Source organism: Scomber japonicus, chromosome 24 (genome assembly GCF_027409825.1).
Source record: "Scomber japonicus isolate fScoJap1 chromosome 24, fScoJap1.pri, whole genome shotgun sequence".
NCBI classification, from domain to species: domain Eukaryota; kingdom Metazoa; phylum Chordata; class Actinopteri; order Scombriformes; family Scombridae; genus Scomber; species Scomber japonicus.
The window spans coordinates 9,532,469-9,553,295 of record NC_070601.1 but is presented as its reverse complement, the minus strand read 5'-3'; the positions used below and the strand labels follow the sequence as shown (position 1 = coordinate 9,553,295).

At 42.3% G+C, this 20,827-nt stretch overlaps 1 protein-coding gene across 2 annotated transcripts in view; it reads left to right on the top strand.

The window, feature by feature from the left end:
• The window catches only part of LOC128354096 (mitogen-activated protein kinase kinase kinase kinase 4-like), a 35,546-nt gene extending 19,407 nt beyond the window's left edge, over nucleotides 1-16,139 (top strand). Inside the window, exons 12-31 of one of the 2 annotated variants that reach the window (XM_053314346.1) lie at nucleotides 92-302; nucleotides 429-590; nucleotides 1,080-1,166; nucleotides 3,925-4,074; nucleotides 5,285-5,569; nucleotides 6,309-6,409; nucleotides 6,954-7,081; nucleotides 7,304-7,398; nucleotides 8,735-8,913; nucleotides 9,202-9,310; nucleotides 9,680-9,970; nucleotides 11,136-11,253; nucleotides 11,541-11,711; nucleotides 11,824-11,967; nucleotides 12,691-12,825; nucleotides 12,931-13,031; nucleotides 13,130-13,279; nucleotides 13,375-13,534; nucleotides 13,661-13,800; nucleotides 14,363-16,139. In XM_053314346.1, coding sequence (XP_053170321.1) covers nucleotides 92-302; nucleotides 429-590; nucleotides 1,080-1,166; nucleotides 3,925-4,074; nucleotides 5,285-5,569; nucleotides 6,309-6,409; nucleotides 6,954-7,081; nucleotides 7,304-7,398; nucleotides 8,735-8,913; nucleotides 9,202-9,310; nucleotides 9,680-9,970; nucleotides 11,136-11,253; nucleotides 11,541-11,711; nucleotides 11,824-11,967; nucleotides 12,691-12,825; nucleotides 12,931-13,031; nucleotides 13,130-13,279; nucleotides 13,375-13,534; nucleotides 13,661-13,800; nucleotides 14,363-14,446 — 3,001 coding nt within the window. In that variant the 3' untranslated portion in view covers nucleotides 14,447-16,139. Of the gene's footprint in view, nucleotides 1-91; nucleotides 303-356; nucleotides 390-428; nucleotides 591-1,079; nucleotides 1,167-3,924; nucleotides 4,075-5,284; nucleotides 5,570-6,308; nucleotides 6,410-6,953; nucleotides 7,082-7,303; nucleotides 7,399-8,734; nucleotides 8,914-9,201; nucleotides 9,311-9,679; nucleotides 9,971-11,135; nucleotides 11,254-11,540; nucleotides 11,712-11,823; nucleotides 11,968-12,690; nucleotides 12,826-12,930; nucleotides 13,032-13,129; nucleotides 13,280-13,374; nucleotides 13,535-13,660; nucleotides 13,801-14,362 lie in introns of those variants that run through there. The other variant, XM_053314347.1, reaches the window with a different exon arrangement.
• Nucleotides 16,140-20,827: the final 4,688 nt, after the last annotated feature.

Here is a 20,827-nt window from a genome sequence, read left to right as displayed (position 1 = left end):
CCAGGTAGTCCTACTTATTGGAAGGCATTTCAAACTGAGCTCAGTGTCTTTTGAGTCTAACCCTCTTGTCCTAATTTGTCCCGTCTCCCAGCTCCATTGTCAACGTGCCAGGTGAGTCAACTCTGCGGCGTGACTTCATCCGCCTGCAGCAGGAGAACAAGGAGCGTTCAGAGGCGCTCCGCCGCCAGCAGCTTCTCCAGGAGCAGCAGATGCGAGAGCAGGAGGAGTACAAGCGCCAACTACTGGCCGAGAGGCAGAAACGCATTGAGCAGCAGAAGGAGCAGAGGAGGCGGCTGGAAGAGGTAGAATGATTCTTTCTTTTTCTTTTTTTTAAGATGACATTGGCAAACAAAAAGATCAGATTGCTGAAAATCATATTTTTGTTGTGAAATTTTGACTTTTTTTCGTGTGTGTGTACTGCCCCATAGCAACAGAGACGTGAACGAGAGATGAGGAGGCAGCAGGAGCGTGAGCAGCGTCGCCGCGAGCAAGAGGAGAAGAGGCGCATTGAAGAGATGGATCGCAGACGTAAAGAGGAGGAGGAACGCCGGCGGGCCGAGGATGAGAAGAGAAGGAATGATCGTGAACAGGTCAGCTGTTTTTCATGTATTTTTTGTAATGTTTCAAATGCACCAAGTAAGTTAGTCATGGTGAAAGAGATGATGCTGGTCAGTGAATGACCAAAATGTAGACAACATGCACTGTAGCTGTGCTAAGGTTTCAGCTAATGATTTGAAAGTAAGACTATTTAGAATCAGCGCCAGTACTGTTGACACAAGCATAACAAAACAGCAAAAGACATGTTAGCTCTGTAAAACAAATAAGGTCATGGGAGATGGAAGTGAGACACAACTCTGCAATTACTGTTTACATTGTTAAAACATATCCAAACAATATGTGAATAAAAGTGAAGCTGTGGGGAAAAACAACAATGTGGTAGATCTTTGTGTATTCAGGGTTATTATTTGGGATCAGTTTTACAGTCGCACACCCAAAAATCAGACACAAGATGTAAAGATGGACATGGTATCTCTACTTCGGATTACTAACTTCAGCGACTGCTTTATTGTTATTGACAGGAGTACATCAGACGTCAGCTGGAAGAGGAGCAGAGACACCTGGAGATGCTGCAGGAGCAGCTGCTCCGTGAACAGGCCATGCTGCTGGTCAGTCACACACATACACCTCATATTAAAATCTACAATATATTAGCAGATCTTTCCTCCTTTCTAAGGGGACTGTTGTAGATGCAAAGAAATCAAGTCATTCACATCAGGATCAGCCTTTCAGTAACTAATTAATTTACCACTGAAATGATGCCTGATGTGTGGCTTCCTAATCAAGAATTTAATTTCAAAGCATAACATAATTTAAATTTTGTTAGATTTTGTATACGTTTTTGTGGGCATCAAAGCACCATTTTAATACTGTTCAAATTGAGTTCATGTTTTGACTTAACTTGTATTGTAATGGCATGATAATGAATGAAACCCTTGTAAGAGTTGCCGAGTGATTCAAAAACTGGGAGCTATGATCAGTTTTTATCCGAAAATGATGTGAATGTGACAGCGATGAAGACAGGAAGTTATCAGGAAATGCTCCACAACAAATGTTTGTTTTTAACAGGTGTGATTTTTGCTTACAAAAAAATGAGAAGAATTGTCTAACGTTTTGTCATTTCATCTTCTTTTTTTAAAATCACATTTTGCATTTTTTTTGTTAACAATTATTTAATTATATTTTATTAGATGCAGTCTGTTCATTTAATGTCCTTTTTGGCTTTTCGTAGATTTCCAACATTACACAACCTAAGTTAAAATAGTTACACGGGCAAAATAAGTGATAAATGATGCCAAAGTCTGTGTGTATGAATGTTTTTTGGGAAAAGGTTGTGTTTTTTATGGGAAAGGAAGATGGCAGTGATTTAAAGCCAGCCTTGAATCAACCCCACACTCTGCAATAGGAGTTCAAGTGGAGGGAGCTCGAGGAGCAGCGCAAGGCCGAGCGACTCCATAAGAGGCTGCAGCAGGAGCAGGCTTACCTGCTGTCGCTCCAGCACGATACCAAACAGCAGCCTGGTGACAAGACCAAACTCCCCTCAGACCATAGCAAACCTCCACAGACCTCCACCCTGCCCCCTGACAAAGTCTTCACCACAACCCCACAAGCTCAGGTCCTTGACAGTGCTGTGTCTGTAGCAAGAGGTGCTCAGGAGTCCTCCAGAGCCCCTCAGACAGTCCCCCCTGACAACACAAAATCCCAGGCAGCAGTGCCAGAGAAGACTGACTCTGTTGAGACCTGCAACAGCCAGCTCTCAAACTCCCCCATTCCCAGCCCCACTCAGACTGAAACCCCCACTGACTCTAAACCTCCCCAGGCAGAACATATGGAGCCCGATAGGCCCGCCGAGCCTGTCAATCATCCTCCTCAGCCTATCAGAGAGGTGAACCTCCTCCTCGGCTCTGACTACCCCGCTGCCTGCTCTTTCCAGCTGCTTCTTGCTTGTCTTCACACAGCCTCAGTGGCCATGGTGATAGAGGTGGTGCGAGCAACAAATAAGGGTTTTCTTTAGCTACTTCTCTAAGCCTGCATGAGAAGATAAAGATGGGTCGCAACATGAAATCTCGAGACAAAACTGCACACTAACTTATAATTCTGACTGAGTTCAGACACATGCTGCGTTGTGTGTTCATTTGTGGAAGCTGTGGTGTTATTCCAAAGCGGTAACTAATTTGTTAGAATGCAGGCCCACTCAGACAGGCCCTTTTGTACGAGACAAGTAGGGGGTACGGTGGAGAATGGAAAACCACAGGCTCACAACCACCAGCAAACCAGCCTTTTTATGTCCTGAATAAAACTGAGCTGTTTTCTCTCTCTCTCTCTCTCTCTCTCTCTCTCTCTCTCTCTCTCTCTCTCTCTCTCTCTCTCTCTCTCTCTCTCTCTCTCTCTCTCTCTCTCTCTCTCTCTCTCTCTCTCTCTCTCGTCACTCGTTCTCACTTGCACTATTGCTAGCCTCCCTTGACTACTAAAACCAGTCGGATGTTTGAGATGTTTTCGCCTTCATTTTCACTTGAAGGAGGCTGAGCAAGAGAAAGAGAAATGGTTGTTAGGTTTGTGACGAAGTGTAAATAATTAGTCTACATTTTCCAGATAGTTTTATTTTTTGCCATAAAAATAAAAGATTGTTGGTTATTTTATCTTTCAGGATTTTGTCCCCCCATAGTTTATTTGTTCATGACTTCGCCTTTCATCCATTTTTTAAAAAAAAGAGTTTTTTCTTGCTAGAACAATAAAATACCACAAGTGTTCATATTTTCTCTTGATCTTGGATGGCCGACCTGTGAAATTCTTCATTAATGCTGTCAATGTGTGTGTGTGGACTGGGTCGTTGCATGTAGACGGCCAAACTAACATGCAGGACACCCTGAGTAGTGTCATCCACAGTGCTGTTTCGTGTCGATTAACAATGATCTTCTTTCCCACCATTTATGAGTCTTAATATGTTTTCAAGGATGTTCAAAAGAGTCCTGTCTCCACCTCTATGTGTGTCTGTACGGCTGCCTCGAATGGCCTTTAAAGCATGTTTAATATCATTGTCACCGGTTGTCTTGATTGTTCTTTGTCTGTCAAATATGAAGATTTCTGAGTATGACAAAAGATTCCTAAAAATGTAAAAAAACAAGGAGATGGGAACCATGTTTAAACAGGAAAGAAATTCAAGCTTTAAATCTGTGCATGGGCTATTGAACAGTAGATATGACTTCTAAGAACATGCACTCATCATCAGGCCATGGAGTATTTCGTGGTCTATTGATCTTGAACTTTAGAAGTGGTTCCCTTCTACTTGATTTTCCTGGTTTCTCTGCTTTAGTTCAATCATTGACCCTCACGCCTTCTTTGTCCTGTGCGATTCCCTCATCCCAGGCAGATGAACGGTACCGTAAGAACATTCAGGGCTCCCCTCAGACCGCCCCTCCTCCCAAGCAGCCCCCTCTGCCTCCCCGCTCCTCTGAACCATTCTCCAATGGAGGCTCCTCTGAGGCCTCTGCCATGCACCGACCCATGGAGCCTCAGGTAACTCCTTCCTCCCTTGTCCTTTTCCTTTTTCTTGTTCTTCCTCACCTTTCTCAGTGCTGGATTTGTGTACTCACACAAAGAGTAAAGCAACAGCAGAGACATTTTGGGGGCAAAAGGGTGGTATAGTGTATCTGGAGACCCCATGACGGCAAGTCACCAGCTGCTGAAGTGTCCACCAAATTCCTGCAAGCACCAACTGATGTTAAACCTGGCTAGACAGATTTAGATTAGAAATTAGATTAGATTTAGGTTAGAGACCATTTTATATCAACTGTATCTCACTTCATTATAGTGGGCTGAACTGCAGTTAATATCTGTGTATCCCAAATCATTCCTAAAACTATCTACATAAGCATCATAGTTTTTAAGCTCTCGGAGTAAGAATAAGACAGAGTATGCTGTGTTTTCGGATGAATTTAGTCACTTTGTACCGTTCGTCTTTTTCATTTCTCCAGTTGTTTTCTGAGTGATTCACGGGTAAGTATCAGATTGTAGCATCAATAGTGAAGCAGGATAGATCTGGCTCCTGCTGTACTGGCTTACTTAATATTCTAGATGCTGTAAAAAGCTGACTGCACAGTAGTTTCATCAGTCTCCGAACCCACCGTGCTCCTAATAATGGTTTTACAGAAACAACAGTTTATCATCTACATCTCGTTTTGTTCAATGTGTCACCTCTTGTTTGTATTTTGACAATTCTGAAAATTAAATTTTCTTTTCACCTGCAAGGAGTGTATACTCAAACACAAGTGAGTAAATTATATACTGAACACCAATGTGTTCTGTAGATGTAGTAATTTAAAACAGCCACCACAGAAGAGACTAATCTATAATCCACAATTTCTACTCTATGCGACTTAAATCCTACCATAGGTGTTTATATTATTGGAAAGCAGTACCTACAACTATAATATCTTAATTATACAAAATAGTCACTTTGAGCATTTGCATCAATCTGAAACCTAAACAATCAACAATCATCGTTTTGTGTCGTGCTTTGTCTGCTGTATGCATGTGTATATCTAAGTGCATGTATGTTAAAAGCCACACACACATCTTCCCTCATGTCTCACTGTGTTGTCTGCTTGTTTCACCTCCCCTCCTCCTCCTCCTCCTCCTCCTCCTCCTCCTCCTCCTCCTCCTCCTCCTCCTCCTCCTCCTCCTCCTCCTCCTCCCTCCCTCCCTCCCTCCCTCCCTCCCTGAAAAGGTCCAGTGGTCCCACCTGGCCGCTCTTAAGAGCAGCAACAGCGCCGCCCCCTCTCCTCCTCCTCCTCCGCCCGTGGTCTCTCGCTCCCAGTCATTCAGCGAGCCCTCCGGCGTGACCTCTAGCTTTGCACAACTCCACCTGCGTTCCCAGGACCCCCACCATCACCACCACCATCACCACCCATCGCCCGCACGCACTGAACCCCAGCCCCAACCTCCCCTCCACCACCCTCAGGCCCAGCCTCGGGCCGAACACCAGGCCAGCAGCGAGGAGGTGCCGCCAAAGGTAAGTTGACCCTTCCCTGATTCCCTCCCTTCCCTTGACTCTTCCTCCCCTCATTCACTTCTTGTCACGCCGGTCACTTCTCTTATCATGCTGTGTGTCTGTGTTTGCCTTGCTGGGTTCAGTCTCATTTGTTGATCAACACTGATGTCAAATGCAACTACTATAAGGTGTTAAAGAATAGGAAATTTTGCAATTCTAGGCCCATAAATGGCATTACGAGGTTTAAAAATGTGAACTTTGCATCTCCATAACTCAGAAACTATATAACATGATGTCAAGAAACAGCACATTCCTCTAACCAACCAACTAATCAATGTGTGGTAGGGATGCTGGTGTTTGGTAGGTTGTGTCATTACTGAGGGTCGTGGTTTAAGAAAAATTGTTGTATTTGGGTTTGTTGTATGCCTGTTTTTTTTTGTTGTTGTTGTTTGCGTATTTGTTTTCTAACAGCAGCAGGTTTAAAGTCTTGAATCACATTTTCAATTTTAACATGTCTTTGATTCCCAGTATTGTACTTAAGGTTTGTAGCTGAAGAGTTGAACAGTTTTCTTTTCACAATAAAATTTTATAGATTTAAAGTTCTCGCTTGATGATGCGGTAATGCAATCTGTGCATCTGAATGTTACTTTTCTGTTAAGTTGATATATATTTGTAAGATATTTGATTTGGTTAGTTTTAATGGGTTTAACACACACTTACGTACCACTGTGTGAAGTCCCTTTGAATCTGTCTTCTCCAGGTACCAGTGAGGACTACATCCAGGTCTCCAGTACTGTCACGCCGAGAGTCCCCTCTGCCATCACAGCCTGGCAACCAGGGCGGACAGAGGAATGCTGGCAGGTCAGTAAAGATACCTCAACACACAGATTGAACTGATTTTTTTCCCTGCTTGTGTATGTAGCTATTTTTAAACTTGTGAGGCAGTTCTACACATTAAAGCTGTTTTTAAATGTGTTCAAACTAATTATAGGAATGGATTACTAGTATAGTGTTAGTCTGTAAATGTTAATTTGCTAACTAAATCACATATCTGAATGTTTTCATATAAAAGTGATAGATTTAGCAAATACCACTAACAAATCTCTGCTTAATTTACCATGAATTTAGAATTAATTTGCAATTATTAAGTTAAAATTCAGAGTTTTTATGAAATCATCAGTAACAGGCAGCTGAAAGCAGTTCAATTCTCTAGAGGTGTGAGGTAAAACTATTTCCTCAATTTTAATGTTAAATATTTGATGTCGACTAATGTGAGATGTCAGGCGTGTTATCAGAAGCACATTAACATTCAATTCAATAAAAGGACTGTGGCTAATCCTGCTGTGAATGATATCACTATGTGACCCCGCTGAGCTTGTCAATGTGTCTTTGTTCCTCGTGGCAGTAACGTGGAGCAGCGCCCGCTGTGGGACCGCGTGGAGAAGCTGCAGCCTCGGCCAGGCAGCGGCAGCTCCTCCGGCTCTTCCAACTCCAGCTCCCAAGCCAGTTCTGGGGACCGCTTCAGGCCACGCTGTGAGTCCCCTGGTACTGTACTCAGCCACATTTCACTCACTACTAACTGCTAATTAGTATATTATGAGTATTGCCATAATAACATCATTCTTACTCAACACTACACTGTGTTATCTGCACATGCTTTTAAAGTTTTGTGCTGTTTTCACACAGACAGTTTAAGATCTCCTGGCGCTATTCTGCTTCCCCTCTCTAACACGATTTCCTTTTGTTCCCCCAAAGCTTCCTCCAAATCTGAAGGATCGCCTCTCCAGCGACCTGAAAACGTTCCCAAAAAACAAGATGAAAAGAACCTCGCCAGGCCTACTCGACCAGCTGTAAGTCCACCGCCTCTAAAGTGCTGGTTAAACTTCTTTGATGCTGAATAGGTGAAAACTGCTTTTTGTTTTTCTTCCACTTTTTTGCGAAGAATTATGACAACTACTTATCCAATGTGACATGATATGACATGACTTATTAACTACTAATAGAAAGTAGAGTGAGATCTTCACGTGACTTGGAGGCTGAGGAAAAGTGAGCCTGATGTGCCGCCTTCCTCTTTTTTAAACATTTTAACAGTAGGAGCAACAACTGGATGAATCAAAATGCTAAACCTGGAAACAACCTGCTGAAACAGGTGGACAGATGATTTTCCTCAAATATATAAATGTTTATTCTAGCATCATGCTGGCTAAACTTATGTATACAAACATGCATGTACGGGCAAAAGGTAATATTGAGGTCATGTCCACATATATTGTGTGGTAATTCAATAACATAATTATTGTGACAGGCCTAAAGGTTTGCGATGAAAGGATTTGTGAGGATTAATGCAGTACTTCTTTGTAGTTCTTTCATTGGTTACTGTCCTCTCTGCCTGTGATGTGATTGCCTCCAGCCGGCATCTTGCCTTGTGCCTGCACAGTTCCTTCCCACTTTGTTGCTTGTCATCAACAAAACACACACAGCACCAGAGGGGTTAAAACCCTTGGCGGCAGTTTCCCGAGCCTGGATTTTTAATGCAAGCACATTTGAATGCAAACACACTCCTCATGTTTCCTTATACTTGTCAGAATGGCTCTTAAGCTCACCTGGCTTTGTTGTTGGATAAAAACTGTGGCCCATTTGGAAAGTATCCCTCCTTCCTTGCTTGTCACTGAACTGCATTATTAATTCCGCAGGGGAGAAGCAGAGGAGGTAATGTGGTTACTAGAGGGTACAACACTATGCTAGGAATAGGAAAATTATTATTTTTCCAAACAATATGTTGCAACAGGACCAACTGTAATCACAGCTCTTGTCCAACAAGGCCTCAAACTGACATTTCTCTTTTCTTTGGCCTTTTGTTGAGCCCAGGGCTGAGTTGATGATGTTGACTCTGCAGCCCAGGGAGAAAGCTAATCCAGGGCACAAAAAAAAGGGCAAATTTTCCTATTTTGCATACTCAGAGATTTGATACTGTATGCATAGCAAGTTAAACATAGAGGCAAGACCTGAGAGATGGCTGAAAGTTGATATGAAGTGAGGAGGGATGACTTCAAGGCTCCCAAGTGTCTACAATAATGGAGCTTTAAACTATAAAAAATAAGTTTTGAAACTATAAGCCGTCATTCTAGACAACAACAGTTTTGCAAAAATATCAGACTTCTAAGACTTCATCACTGCTCCTCTCAGGACCTGACAGCTCTGGCCAAGGAGCTTCGCGCAGTAGACGACGTGCGGCCTCACCACAAAGTGACCGACTACTCCTCCTCAAGCGAAGATTCAGGCACCACCGACGAGGATGACGACGAGGAGGTGGACCAGGAGGCGGGAGAAGAGTCCACCTCAGGAGCTGAGGACTCCAGGGCTGGGTAGGTAGAACTATGATGATGATTTTTTCACTGTTGCATTCATGTTTGATTGTGAGAAATGAAGCAGGTGCTGCTGTTGAATTATATGTTTAAATATAGAAAATGTCCTTGTAATTGAAGCATGAGAGAAACATTATATTATAAAGAAAATAAGCATTTATACTTCCCCCAAATACACATAATATAACCTATTTTGACCCCTGAGGATGTGCATTTTGCATGGCTTCTCTGCATGACTGTTAACACTGGTCTGGTTATGGACGTCAGATATTCCCATGGCTTCTACAGGCGGCTGAGTAACGGAGAGACAGAGTCCGCTAAGACCATGCTGGTTGAAGACTCAGAGAGCGACCAAGCCATTACGCCCTCCAAGGATGGCACGCTGGTCATTAGACAGGTAAATTAAAGGCGTGTTCTGCTTGTGTGTAGTTGATTAGAAATTACATTTTCCTCTTTCTTTGTCCAGCGTCTGTTTATCCACCCATTCTCCACCATTTCTATATATTATCATGCCTTTTTTTATGTTATAAAATTATTAGTCATGCTTCACTTTTCACATCTAAAACATTTGATTATAGATTGTATTTACAGTGACATGCACAGCAGTGGAGTACTTTAGGAATATCTTACAGGTGATGTGGGAATAAGAGAATCTTGTGAAAAAAAAGAGTAACTTGTAACACAAAGCTGCCAAAGGTAAAACATACAGCTCCTCCTACTCTCCACCTGCTTGCTCGAGCCCAAGTGTGCCTGTTCTTGCTTCCAGAGCACCGTTGACATTAAGCGGTTGGTCAATCTCTCTTCCCCGGCCGGCCCCGGTCATGGCCACGGCCAGCCCCAACCCCCCACCAGCCACAGCATCCAAGAGAAAAATGGCTTTGCCGGCCGCATACACCACCTACCAGACCTTATCCAACAGAGCCACCACTCCCCTTCCTCTTCCACAACCATCCCTTCTTCCTCCTCCTCCTCCTCTTCCTCCTTCCCCTCATCATCTAGCCATGCCAGTCCTGCCATGTCCCCACAGAACTCCCTGGACAAGCTCACTGCCATAGAGGTATGTCACCCTCACACCACTGAGACAAGCAGCTGAGGGACGGACAGTAGCAGAGTGCGCAAACTTGGACATGCAGTCTTTATCTCCAAGCTTGCACACACCTACTGTCCCGTCCTCGGATGTTTTCTCTGAGCATCTTTGCACCCTATCCTGCCCCCCTCAACCCCCACCTCCTCTCTTTGTGCTCCTGGCTTCACTCTGGCTCTCCTCTGCCCCCTTCTGGCTTGGCTGACACCTGGTTTGAATCTCCTGAGCTGCTGCTGCTGCTGCAACCCCTTCCACTGCATTGCACTATGTCACTGCTAACACTGGTGCCTCCTGGTGGTAGAACGTGGTCATGGCATGGAGGAAACTAAACAGGAGCTTCTGGGGGAGGGGGGGGTGGACTACAATACAAACAGGCATATCTTAACCACTTTGTGTAGTCGTAGCAGTGTTGGGTGATGGCTTGTCTGCTGTGATGATTTTGCAGAATTGTTTTAGAACACCAAACATGTAAATCCTACTTTTAATGTCGATTGTTATATATTACTTTTTTTTGGTGTGACATATAACACAATGCATCTTGGGTGGTGGAGTCATGATCCTCTTCTGTCTGTGCTTTATTAGGAGCAGCTTTTTTCTTTTTAACACTTCACAGCATCCAGATCATTTTTCATTTCCTTTAACGCATTTCTTTCTTGTCACACATGTGGTTTTCCTTTTTCTCTGACATTTCTGTTTACGCTAGCTTTCAAAGAACTAACATGACTGCACGCCATCTTCTCTTTGAATTTCAGTGGAAGTGATGTGTTTCCAATTTCATGTTTTATAAAAATTGTAGTATGAATGTCATTGTTTGACCCAGTATGATTGGATACAGTTGCTGTTTATGATCCCCCAGAGGGAGAACTGTTACTCATCTGCTCAAATCTAAGGGAGTGTTTTGCTTTTTGCAGATTAAACAAACAGTTCTAGTTTATAGTAATTATTAAGCCAGCACTAGTGTAACAAATCTTTATGTCATCATTTAGACCAAAAGACTAATTTCTGTGTATGTTAGATCTGCTGTTTACTGTATGCGTTACAGCTGTGTTGTATCCTCGCTCCGTTTTGATAAGGAATACTGTCAAATCCAGCTGTGGCTTTTTAAGTTGTTTTCTAAATGTTTTTCACTCTTTGTCAGACCCAGTCAGAAAGCAACTCTATGTCCAAACACAAGTCTTCCTCTTCCTTCACTCCCTTCATCGACCCACGCCTTCTCCAGATCTCTCCATCTAGTGGCAGCTCCCTCAACAACATGGGTAGGTCAACAGCTAACTGAACACGTGAAACCCCCTCCGCATGTTTTTCTTGAAATTATTTTGAAAAATCTGAGCTGAGGTGATGAGTCAAGTTGTATGTTGTAAATACAGTGTTTTTTCTAGTCAATATTTGCAGCATAGTCGCACATACATACATGATGTCATTTAATTATATATCTGTGAAGCTAAACAGAGATATGCACACTTCAGACATCAGGTTGCTCATTAATAATTTGATTTATTTGTAGTATCCAGCCTGACTCGTTCCATCTCTGTGCCCCCTTCAGCAGGATTTGGGCAGGATGGACGGATGGCAGACCCGCTGAGGGCTGATCCATCCCGTAAAGGCTCGGTGGTCAACGTCAACCCGGTCAACACACGCCCACCAAGCGACACGCCAGAGATTCGCAAGTACAAGAAGAGGTTCAACTCTGAGATCCTGTGTGCTGCACTCTGGGGTAAAAGAATAAACATGGGATGTAGTAGTGTACTCCCTGATAGGGAACCATAGTCTCTTCAGCAGTACTGTGAACTCCTCTAACTATGTTCATTTGTTTGTGATGGCTCCAGGAGTGAACCTGCTGGTGGGGACAGAGAGCGGTCTGATGCTGCTGGACCGGAGTGGTCAGGGCAAGGTCTACCCCCTGATCAACAGACGACGCATCCAGCAGATGGATGTCTTGGAGGGACTCAATGTCCTAGTCACCATATCAGGTACATATGCTGCTTCACACAGATATTGAGTTTTGTCTTTAACAATGAAGGGAACATTTTTGGGTGGTCCGTTCATCCCATTCTTGCGAACAGCATATCTCAGGAACGAGGGAATTTCTTCAGAGCTGGCAAAAATGGCTACTTGGACTCAAGGATGAACTAATTAGATTAGGTGGTCAAAGATCATAGACACTGTAACTTCACATAACACGTTTTTGACCATAACTCAAGAATTCATATACTAAATATATAACACAAAAGTCTAATAGTCCTCCATATTTAATCTGATTCCGAATCTATTAATCTTCTGTGCTATTGAAGGTGTGTGAAATATCCACATGTTAAGCCACAACGTTGTGTTTTATCAGAATCAGCTTTATTGGCCAAGCATATGAACACGTACAAGGAAATACACTTAATACCTTTTTATTAAATGAGTCTGAAGAGACATAGATGTAAACTTGAAACCTTGACTTATTGGCAGAGACAAGTCAAGGTGGTGGTTCTTGTTGTTTTAGAAATGGTAATGAAGACCTGGATGGATTTTTGAGAGAATTGATTGATAGATTTGTTAGACTGTTGAGAGAAGTTTTAATTTCTATCTATTCAGTCATCTTGCAGACAACTGTATAATTTGCACTGTGGCTACAAAGTTGTGACGTCATGTTTGTGTTGAAGAGTGTTAAAGATTGTAATACAGTTCTTTCTTTCCTCTTCCTTCAGGAAAGAAGAACAAGCTGCGGGTGTATTACCTGTCGTGGCTCAGAAACAAGATTTTGCACAATGACCCTGAAGTGGAGAAGAAGCAGGGGTGGGTCAATGTAGGTGACCTGGAGGGCTGCGTCCACTACAAAGTCGGTATGTTTATACACACAAAGAGAAGGTTAAACCTGACCAAGATTTGTTAACAAGATTGACTTTAAGCAATACTCTCACTCATTCTTGACTCACTTTTCATTCCAGTGAAATATGAGAGGATCAAGTTCTTGGTGCTGGCCTTGAAGAACGCTGTGGAGGTGTACGCCTGGGCACCTAAACCCTACCACAAATTCATGGCCTTTAAGGTAAGATGGGTCCCAGGGCATATCTGGATCTCTATTTTTTCCACCTGCGAGTTGCAACCTCTCAACTAACTTACTTCTTTATTTATGGTTGGTTTCAGTCTTTTGGTGACCTGGTGCACAGGCCTCTGCTGGTTGACCTGACTGTGGAGGAAGGTCAGAGGCTAAAGGTCATCTATGGATCCTGCTCAGGCTTCCATGCTGTGGATGTGGACTCCGGTGCTGTCTACGACATCTACCTGCCCACACATGTACATACTCATCACAGAGTCCAATCCTCCCTTGTTTTTATCTCCTACTGCCCTTCATACTCTTCATTCTCTTTACTTTTCTTTTCCCCCCTCAGATCCAGACGAGCATTCAGTGTCACGCCATCATCATCTTACCCAACACTGACGGCATCGAGCTGCTGGTGTGTTACGAAGACGAGGGTGTCTACGTCAACACCTACGGACGCATCACCAAGGACGTGGTGCTGCAGTGGGGAGAAATGCCAACTTCAGTGGGTAAGTTTTAAACACAGCTCCAGTTTTCACAGCAAATCTAACACATAACAAAGCTATTCTAACCCTTCTATCTTGTAATCAACCTGTGTGTCACGTAGTCTTTTATCCCCGTCTGTGTTTTCGTAGCCTACATTAGGTCAAACCAGATCATGGGCTGGGGTGAAAAGGCCATAGAGATCCGCTCAGTGGAGACGGGTCACCTGGACGGTGTCTTCATGCACAAGAGAGCCCAGAGACTCAAGTTCCTCTGTGAGAGGAATGACAAGGTGAAAAAATAATATATATACTTTCTGTATTTCTTCCTTCCTTCCTTCTTTATATCTCTACTTTCAATCTATATAAAAACAAGCTGAAAATATTGACATTTACACCATCAAATTGCAATTGATGAAGCTGAAAATGTTTCTAAGATTTTCAGCAAATGTTGTCATGATCTTTAGAAAGTTTTGTCCTACTAGGTTGATGATTTTGCAGCATTTGCATTTGATTCACTGGACAGCAGAAACTCCTTTGAATACCAATTAGCACAATTTGTCTCCATTTCTGTGTTCTCAAAATAGCTTAAGACAATCTGCAGGTCACAAGTTGCCATCTGAATTATTAAGTATTGAAATCAAAACAAAGCAGACAGTCTCAATAGTTGCAACACGTACTCAGGATGGCAGAGTTGGCTATTGGTAATCAATAATCAGTCAAGACAGTACCATCTGGCCTTTTATTAAACTTTGAATAAATATCAGACTCTTTACCGCCCTGAGTAAAACCAACTGTATCAGAAATGCCACCAAATCCTGTAATACTCATGTTTGCCTCTGTCTTGTCTGCCAGGTCTTCTTCGCCTCTGTGCGCCAGGGAGGAGCCAGCCAGGTGTACTTCATGACCCTGGGACGCACTTCCCTTATGAGCTGGTAGTCGTCATCCCGCCACAACTGGCCAACACGACAACCATACTTAAGCAGTGACCAACAGATGACGATTGTGACTATGACCAACAACTATGAAGAAGAAGAAGAAGAGCCCTGAGAACAGCTTCCTATCGCCTGCTCGGGCAAGCAAACAACAGATTGGACTGTAAGCATGAAAAGAAGAGTTAGGCGAGGGACAGGTGTGTGTTTTTTGGGGGCAGGGGGAGGTGCCGTTCTGTTTTGTGTGCATTGTCACAAATCAGTGTACTAGTTAACTATATTAAGACAACAGAAAAAAAAAAAACCCACGAGCCTCACAAGTTTTTTCTCACCCCGACCCCATCGCCTGACCTTTTGAGCTGATCCCCTCCCCCTTCCTCTTCCTCTGCGGGACGTGGGATCTGTCGCCTGTTGATGGTAAATCTTTATGTGTCATAGTTAAAAAAACAAAACAAAAACAAACTTTGCATCATGTATGTGTGTGAGTGGAGGGAAACACAAGAAACACTGAGCATGTGAATGACTGACCGAGTGTGTTTGTCTGAAGGGACGATACGAGACTAAACACAGTCATTGCTGTACTGAAGAAGGCGATTACTGTATGTGCCACACTTTGTTGCTGTGTTTAGTCCGGGTCCTGTTCAGGTAAAATTAACTCTTATTCCCACTACGGTAGATTTACGTCAAGCACGTCATTAAACACTAGTTCTAATGTCACAGCCACACTTTTCCTCCCATAAATAATGCTTGACTAGTAAATCTGCATCTTCACTTTTTTTGCCTTCTTCTCCTTTAAAGTGAAGATTCTTTAAGGGACCTTCTTGATATATCCATTAAATACAGGGTACTGGACAGCTTGTACATACTAACTACAACCACATGGGCTTCAGACTCTCCCAGACTCAGCTTTTACGACATCTCCTCACATAGGTTGAGGTTGGACAGCCCTGTTAACGACAGCATGTTGGTGTTATCAACAAAATTAGCCCCTGTTTTTTCACACACTGTATATTTTGTATGTGACTCGCTGCACATAAATAAAGCATAAGAGAGCAGGAAGCACCCATAAAGGGAGATTACTCAGCTACTCCTCCTGTTATTTATCAGCAGCGCTTTCCAGAAGTTTGTGATGAAGTGTTGCATTTTGCCTCTCTGGTCAACCGTCTTTTTCTTAATCCGTGAGTGGTTATTTAAAAAAAAAGGATTCTGTTGTTCTACTGGAAATATAGAAACACATCATCAAAACCAACACATGGACCCAGAAATGTGAGGTGCATTACAGATAGCTGTTTTTATGTTTCTCTCTCTCTCTCTCCTCTTTCTTCAGGTGCATTTTTCCTTTAATGTCAGTCATAAGTAGGGCTAGGATAAACTGTGAATTAGACATGCAGAATTAGCAGGTGGCCGTTAAGGTAGCATGGAGGCCAGTGGGCAGAAGTGACAGTAAGGGAACGAAAGGCAGCATGCATAGAAGCTTTGAAAATCACACTCCACAGGAAAGGAGGTAACCAGGATCAGCTGATGATCCTCCTGCACAATTTGAAGCCACATTTCACACCTATGATCATCCAACTGTGTATTTTGAAGGAGACTTGAGCCTTAGAGGGGTCTCCAGCAGAATACAAGTCCTTAAACTCCTCTGTAGGAGGAGTTACAAAGTGAAGAAGGTTGGATTTTGTGTACTGTAGGAACACGTTAGTCTGAACTGATCATGTGATTCAATATTGGACCTTTTTATCATTTTTGAGCTTCAAAAACAGGCAGTTCAGTTCTGTCTGCATTAAAAAGACAAATACACTACTTTAACTGGACAGTGTCTCCATCCTAGAATTGTATTTTATTCCTTTCGTTTTTACTTTTTTCATCCTCTGAAAGCCGAATGACGAGGCTGCACTTCACTATCATGTTAAGACAGTCTCATTCCACTGTTAAATGTAGAATCCATCCCGGCGGCTGTTTGCGTGTATAAGTGAAAACAGGACTCAAATGCAACTTTTCACTCCCCTCCCCTCCCCACCACCACCACCACCTAAACACTTAGACTCTTTAATCCCGCTCTCTGTAAAGGTGGTGCCTTCACTGTCCAATGTGGGACCTCCTGAGAGCATTGGAATGAGATGCTTTCACTGTCTGATCATCTGTGAAAAGCAAGAAGGCAAAAAAGTCATTCTAAAAGCAGTGTTACAAAACCACTTCAGATGGCATGAAATACAGTAAGCGGCATATTTTTAACTCAGACTTAGTTTTTAGTCTTGTTTCTGCAATTTTTATTATGTAACCCTTCAGATAAGTATGCGACTGCAGTGGTTTTTAAATTGTAATGCACACCTTATGTTGAAAATGTTTACAGAAGCAATTGTTTTGTTAAACCAATGTGCATCGATATGAATATTTATGGTTTATTTTGAGGGCAGTTTTTCCCTGTTTTTTGTATTTTGTATTATTCCCTTTTTGTACTATCATTTAGACGTTTGTGTACAGGAATAATCGACTTTTGCTCACGGTATGAAATACACAAGTCCAGAGTGATTTCACTGATTCCTCTACATCCTGCATAGTGCACAGTGCACAGTATGCCCCTGGCTGTGTGGGAGCGTGGATCAAATGTTTTCTACCACCCAGGTGCCAGGTGACATGTCTCCCCTCAAACGTTTCTCTGCCATGCCTCTCTAATTTATGTCCTCTCTGTGTGTACTATGGGAATTACTGTATTTTCCTGAAGGTCTTTTTTTCCATTGAATAAAATCAGAAGTAATTTACAGTGTGGTGTTTTTCTTTTTAATGCTTGTTTCCATCAGATTTGATAAGCTCCACATGTCACTGCTCTGTGTCTAGGATATTATACTAACTTGTTCCAGGTTTGAACAGTTTGAAACTTACATAAGGGAGTAAAAAGAAGTCTGGAAGCTCAATAATGGGAGAAAAGTAAAAATAAAAATGAGATGTAAGGGGAACATGATGAAAACAACAATGCCAAACAGTGAAAATACTGAACTACAAGTACAATTCCTGCACTGATAAGGTTACTTATCAAAGGTATTGTTAAATGTATGTGAAATAGCATTTTATAGTTGTCATTTTCAAAATGGGGCTATTCTATTGACAATTTTAGACACTGTTGGGTAGTTTAATATACAACAGTGCATATCTTATTTTGCAACACATTCACACATGTTTCATGAAAAAGGCAACATGTGAATTTATGTAGTATATCAATATTTTAGGTAGGTTAGAGCCAATGTATCCTGGGAGGGTTAATAACATAAATTGTTTTTTTGCATGTTAAAAATTAATTTACCTTTATCATGAAGGTCAAACTACTCTTTACAGTATATGGACTACACTATAGTAGCTATAGAATTTAGTATTTATCATAGACTGTATAAAGGTGTAAAACAGTCTTCTGTTCAGGCTCTTAACTCAATTTCTTTGATAAAAAATAACTTCCACTGCTTTGGCCACATGATGGCGCTGTTGCACATGTCAACAATGAATAAAACAGGTTAGTAAAGCTCGCACTGATACCCAACAATATGATTTCCTATTTAGTGAGAAAACAATGATTGTTAGAAGTTAACCAATAATTGAGCTTTATCTGAGCATCTTGTAAACGACATATGATAAGAAATTGGGTTAGTTTGTATTTATAGCTCTTAATTAAAAAAAAGCTAATTTGAGTATTTCGTCTGAAAGACTCCAAATGACATGAAGTTGTCTGGGTGAGTAAATTATCGTATTTTATGCTAGAAATAAGGTCCAGGTTGTAAAAAAAAACGGTGTAGCTATGTAGCGTCCACTTTAACTGACACAGATTTGTTTTCGGTGTGACTTAATTTTGGTGGCTAAAATACATTTTATCACAGTATGGTGCTTATTAAGTGTCACAGCAGGTGGTAGATTAGCTACCTATTATCAGTAGTGGAAAGTAACGAATTACTCGCAATAATGTAATTGAGTTGTTTTTTTTTGTGTCGCCTACTTGTAGCAGTGAGCAAAATGCGTTCATTTACAAAGGACAGCGTCGGATATTAGATAATTGAGCAATGGCGCACAAGGGCACTTTTTTCAGGGATACTTAAAAGTTTGCTCTCCTTTGGGCATTATATCTCACTAAATGTTTTTAATGTCGTGTGTTGACATATTTTATTATGTCATTGCACTCTAATTCTAAAATATCTAGTTTGAGATTTATATCCCCTTGTCCCTTTTGCACTACACAGAGACCGCCTCCCAGTTAAAAAAGCAACTAGGTCACTTTTACTCTGAGTAAATTTTAAACAAGACTTTTTACTTTAACTTGAGTACATTTTTAGACCAGTAATTTTACTTATACGTTTAATGAAATTAGTGGTACTTTTACTTGAGTAGAATATTCCGGTAATCTTTTCACCTCGGCCTAATATAATTCAAAACGAGACTTTTGCGTTTATTGTGAAGCATCGTGAAAGCGGAAGCCGCGTCGCTGCTGCCTTCCCGCTAACTTGACGCAGCTTGGCTGGGTCACGCTGCAAGCCAGCCGGATGTTTTGCGTCGCCAGGGCAGTATGTGAAGAGATGTGATGGGAAAATTTGCTCGTTTTAAACACGAAGCTAACCCGTGCGGCTCCAGTGGCGGCCCCTGAGCAGGTGAGTGCACCGTGCACTGTGTTAGCCGAGCGGACTCCGGTGGTTGGAGGAGCCGCAGGTTGCTGTGGGTGAAAGCTGCAGGGAGGTCGTGACGGTGTTGGGTTTGTGCAGTGACCGTGCACGCCCCGTGCGCGCTCCCCCCTCACACGTCCATCATATAGTTGCTGTCAGATTGTGGCGTCTTCAACAGGCAGGAAATGTGGATACTGCAGGAAAATGCATGTAGTAAAAATGCTTTTAAAACGAGGTGAGCTGTGGAGTGAAGGAGGCCTGAGCAGAACACAAGCTTTCCACTAGACACTGTGAAAAACCTGTTTGTATTTTGTTAGCACCTATCTACTGTGCTTCTGTATCTGCTTTCTGTGGCAGCAGTGTCTCTGCCACACAGAGGTTGGTAGTGGCTCCCTGAGGATCAGAGCAGTTGGGCCTCAGCAGCTGTCTGTCCTTATCCCATGCCCCCCCTCCTCTCTCTCTCTTTAATTTCATCCTCCCTCTTGCTTTCTTTTGTACATTTCCCCTGACTCTGAACTAAAAGTGTACACCGGTAGCACTTTTGTCCTTTCCCAACTGCGCTTAAGATGCAGCTTTATTTCTCCCAATGAACAGATTGAACTTTGAATTGTTTTTAAAGGCATGAATAAGTCAGACTCTTATCATAGTTATATGTATGTATATATATATATATGTGTGTGTGTGTGTGAATGTGATACAGCCTATAGGCCTCAAGTGTTATCAGTTTATAAAGTTCACTAGCATAGATAAAAAGGCACTTTTGACTGTGGTTTTGGCTTTCCACAAAGGCTTCATCTGTTCAGCTGTCTATGTTAAGAGTATTGATCAAGCAGCAGACACACACTGTGCTGGTGAGCGTTGCCATGATATCCTAATTTAATCCATACTGGATGTTTCTTTGTTAGTGTTTTTAAGTGCTGGGGTTAGAAGGCAGGTTGGAGAGGTCGAGAGGGCAGAAGCGTTCCTTCTGTTGCCTTTGTCAGATAACGCATGCAAATCATTTTCAGTATTTGTTTCAGATGGGTGTGTTACAGAAAAATCATCTTCAAGCTGCTTTCGCAAAGTTGAAACAGACTTTGATCATCAATTTATTGTTTAAGTCATTTTTCAAGCAAATATGATCTAGTTCCAGCTTCTTTTGATGCTGTTGGAGATTGTGAACATCAAGTTTTAGGATTGAAGTCAGGAACTTGTGATGAGCATTTTTCATAGTCATCTGACATTTTACACAACATTTAATTGATTATTCCAGAAAAATGATCAGCAGATTCATTGATGGAGATAATAAAAATGGAAATAATTGTAAGTTACACCTTTACAACAGATTAAAATTCTCTTTCATCCTCTCTGCTTTTCTCTTTTCTCATCAGCAGTGCTCTTTCTCAGCTCCAGTAACTTAAGCTGTGTTTGGTGTGTATTCCGAGTTATCTGTCTCCAAAGAGGAAAAACAATCATGCTGTTGCTGCTACAGTTGCTGGGACACAGATACGGACACACACACACACACACACACACACACACACACACACACCTGTCTGTTGCAACAGATGGTGTACAGAGTGCTCTTCTGTCAACTGAGGGCCACAGTGTGTGTTTGGATACGGAGCGGTCGGTCAGCTGTTGTATCTCCCCTCGCCAGCCTTATCTGACTCTGCAAAGCTGACTCAAAACACGTTCTTATTTAATCAGGCAGTTGTTTTCCTGTTGAGCCTCTGAGCTGAGAGAGAAGATGTATTTTACTTGGCAAGTGG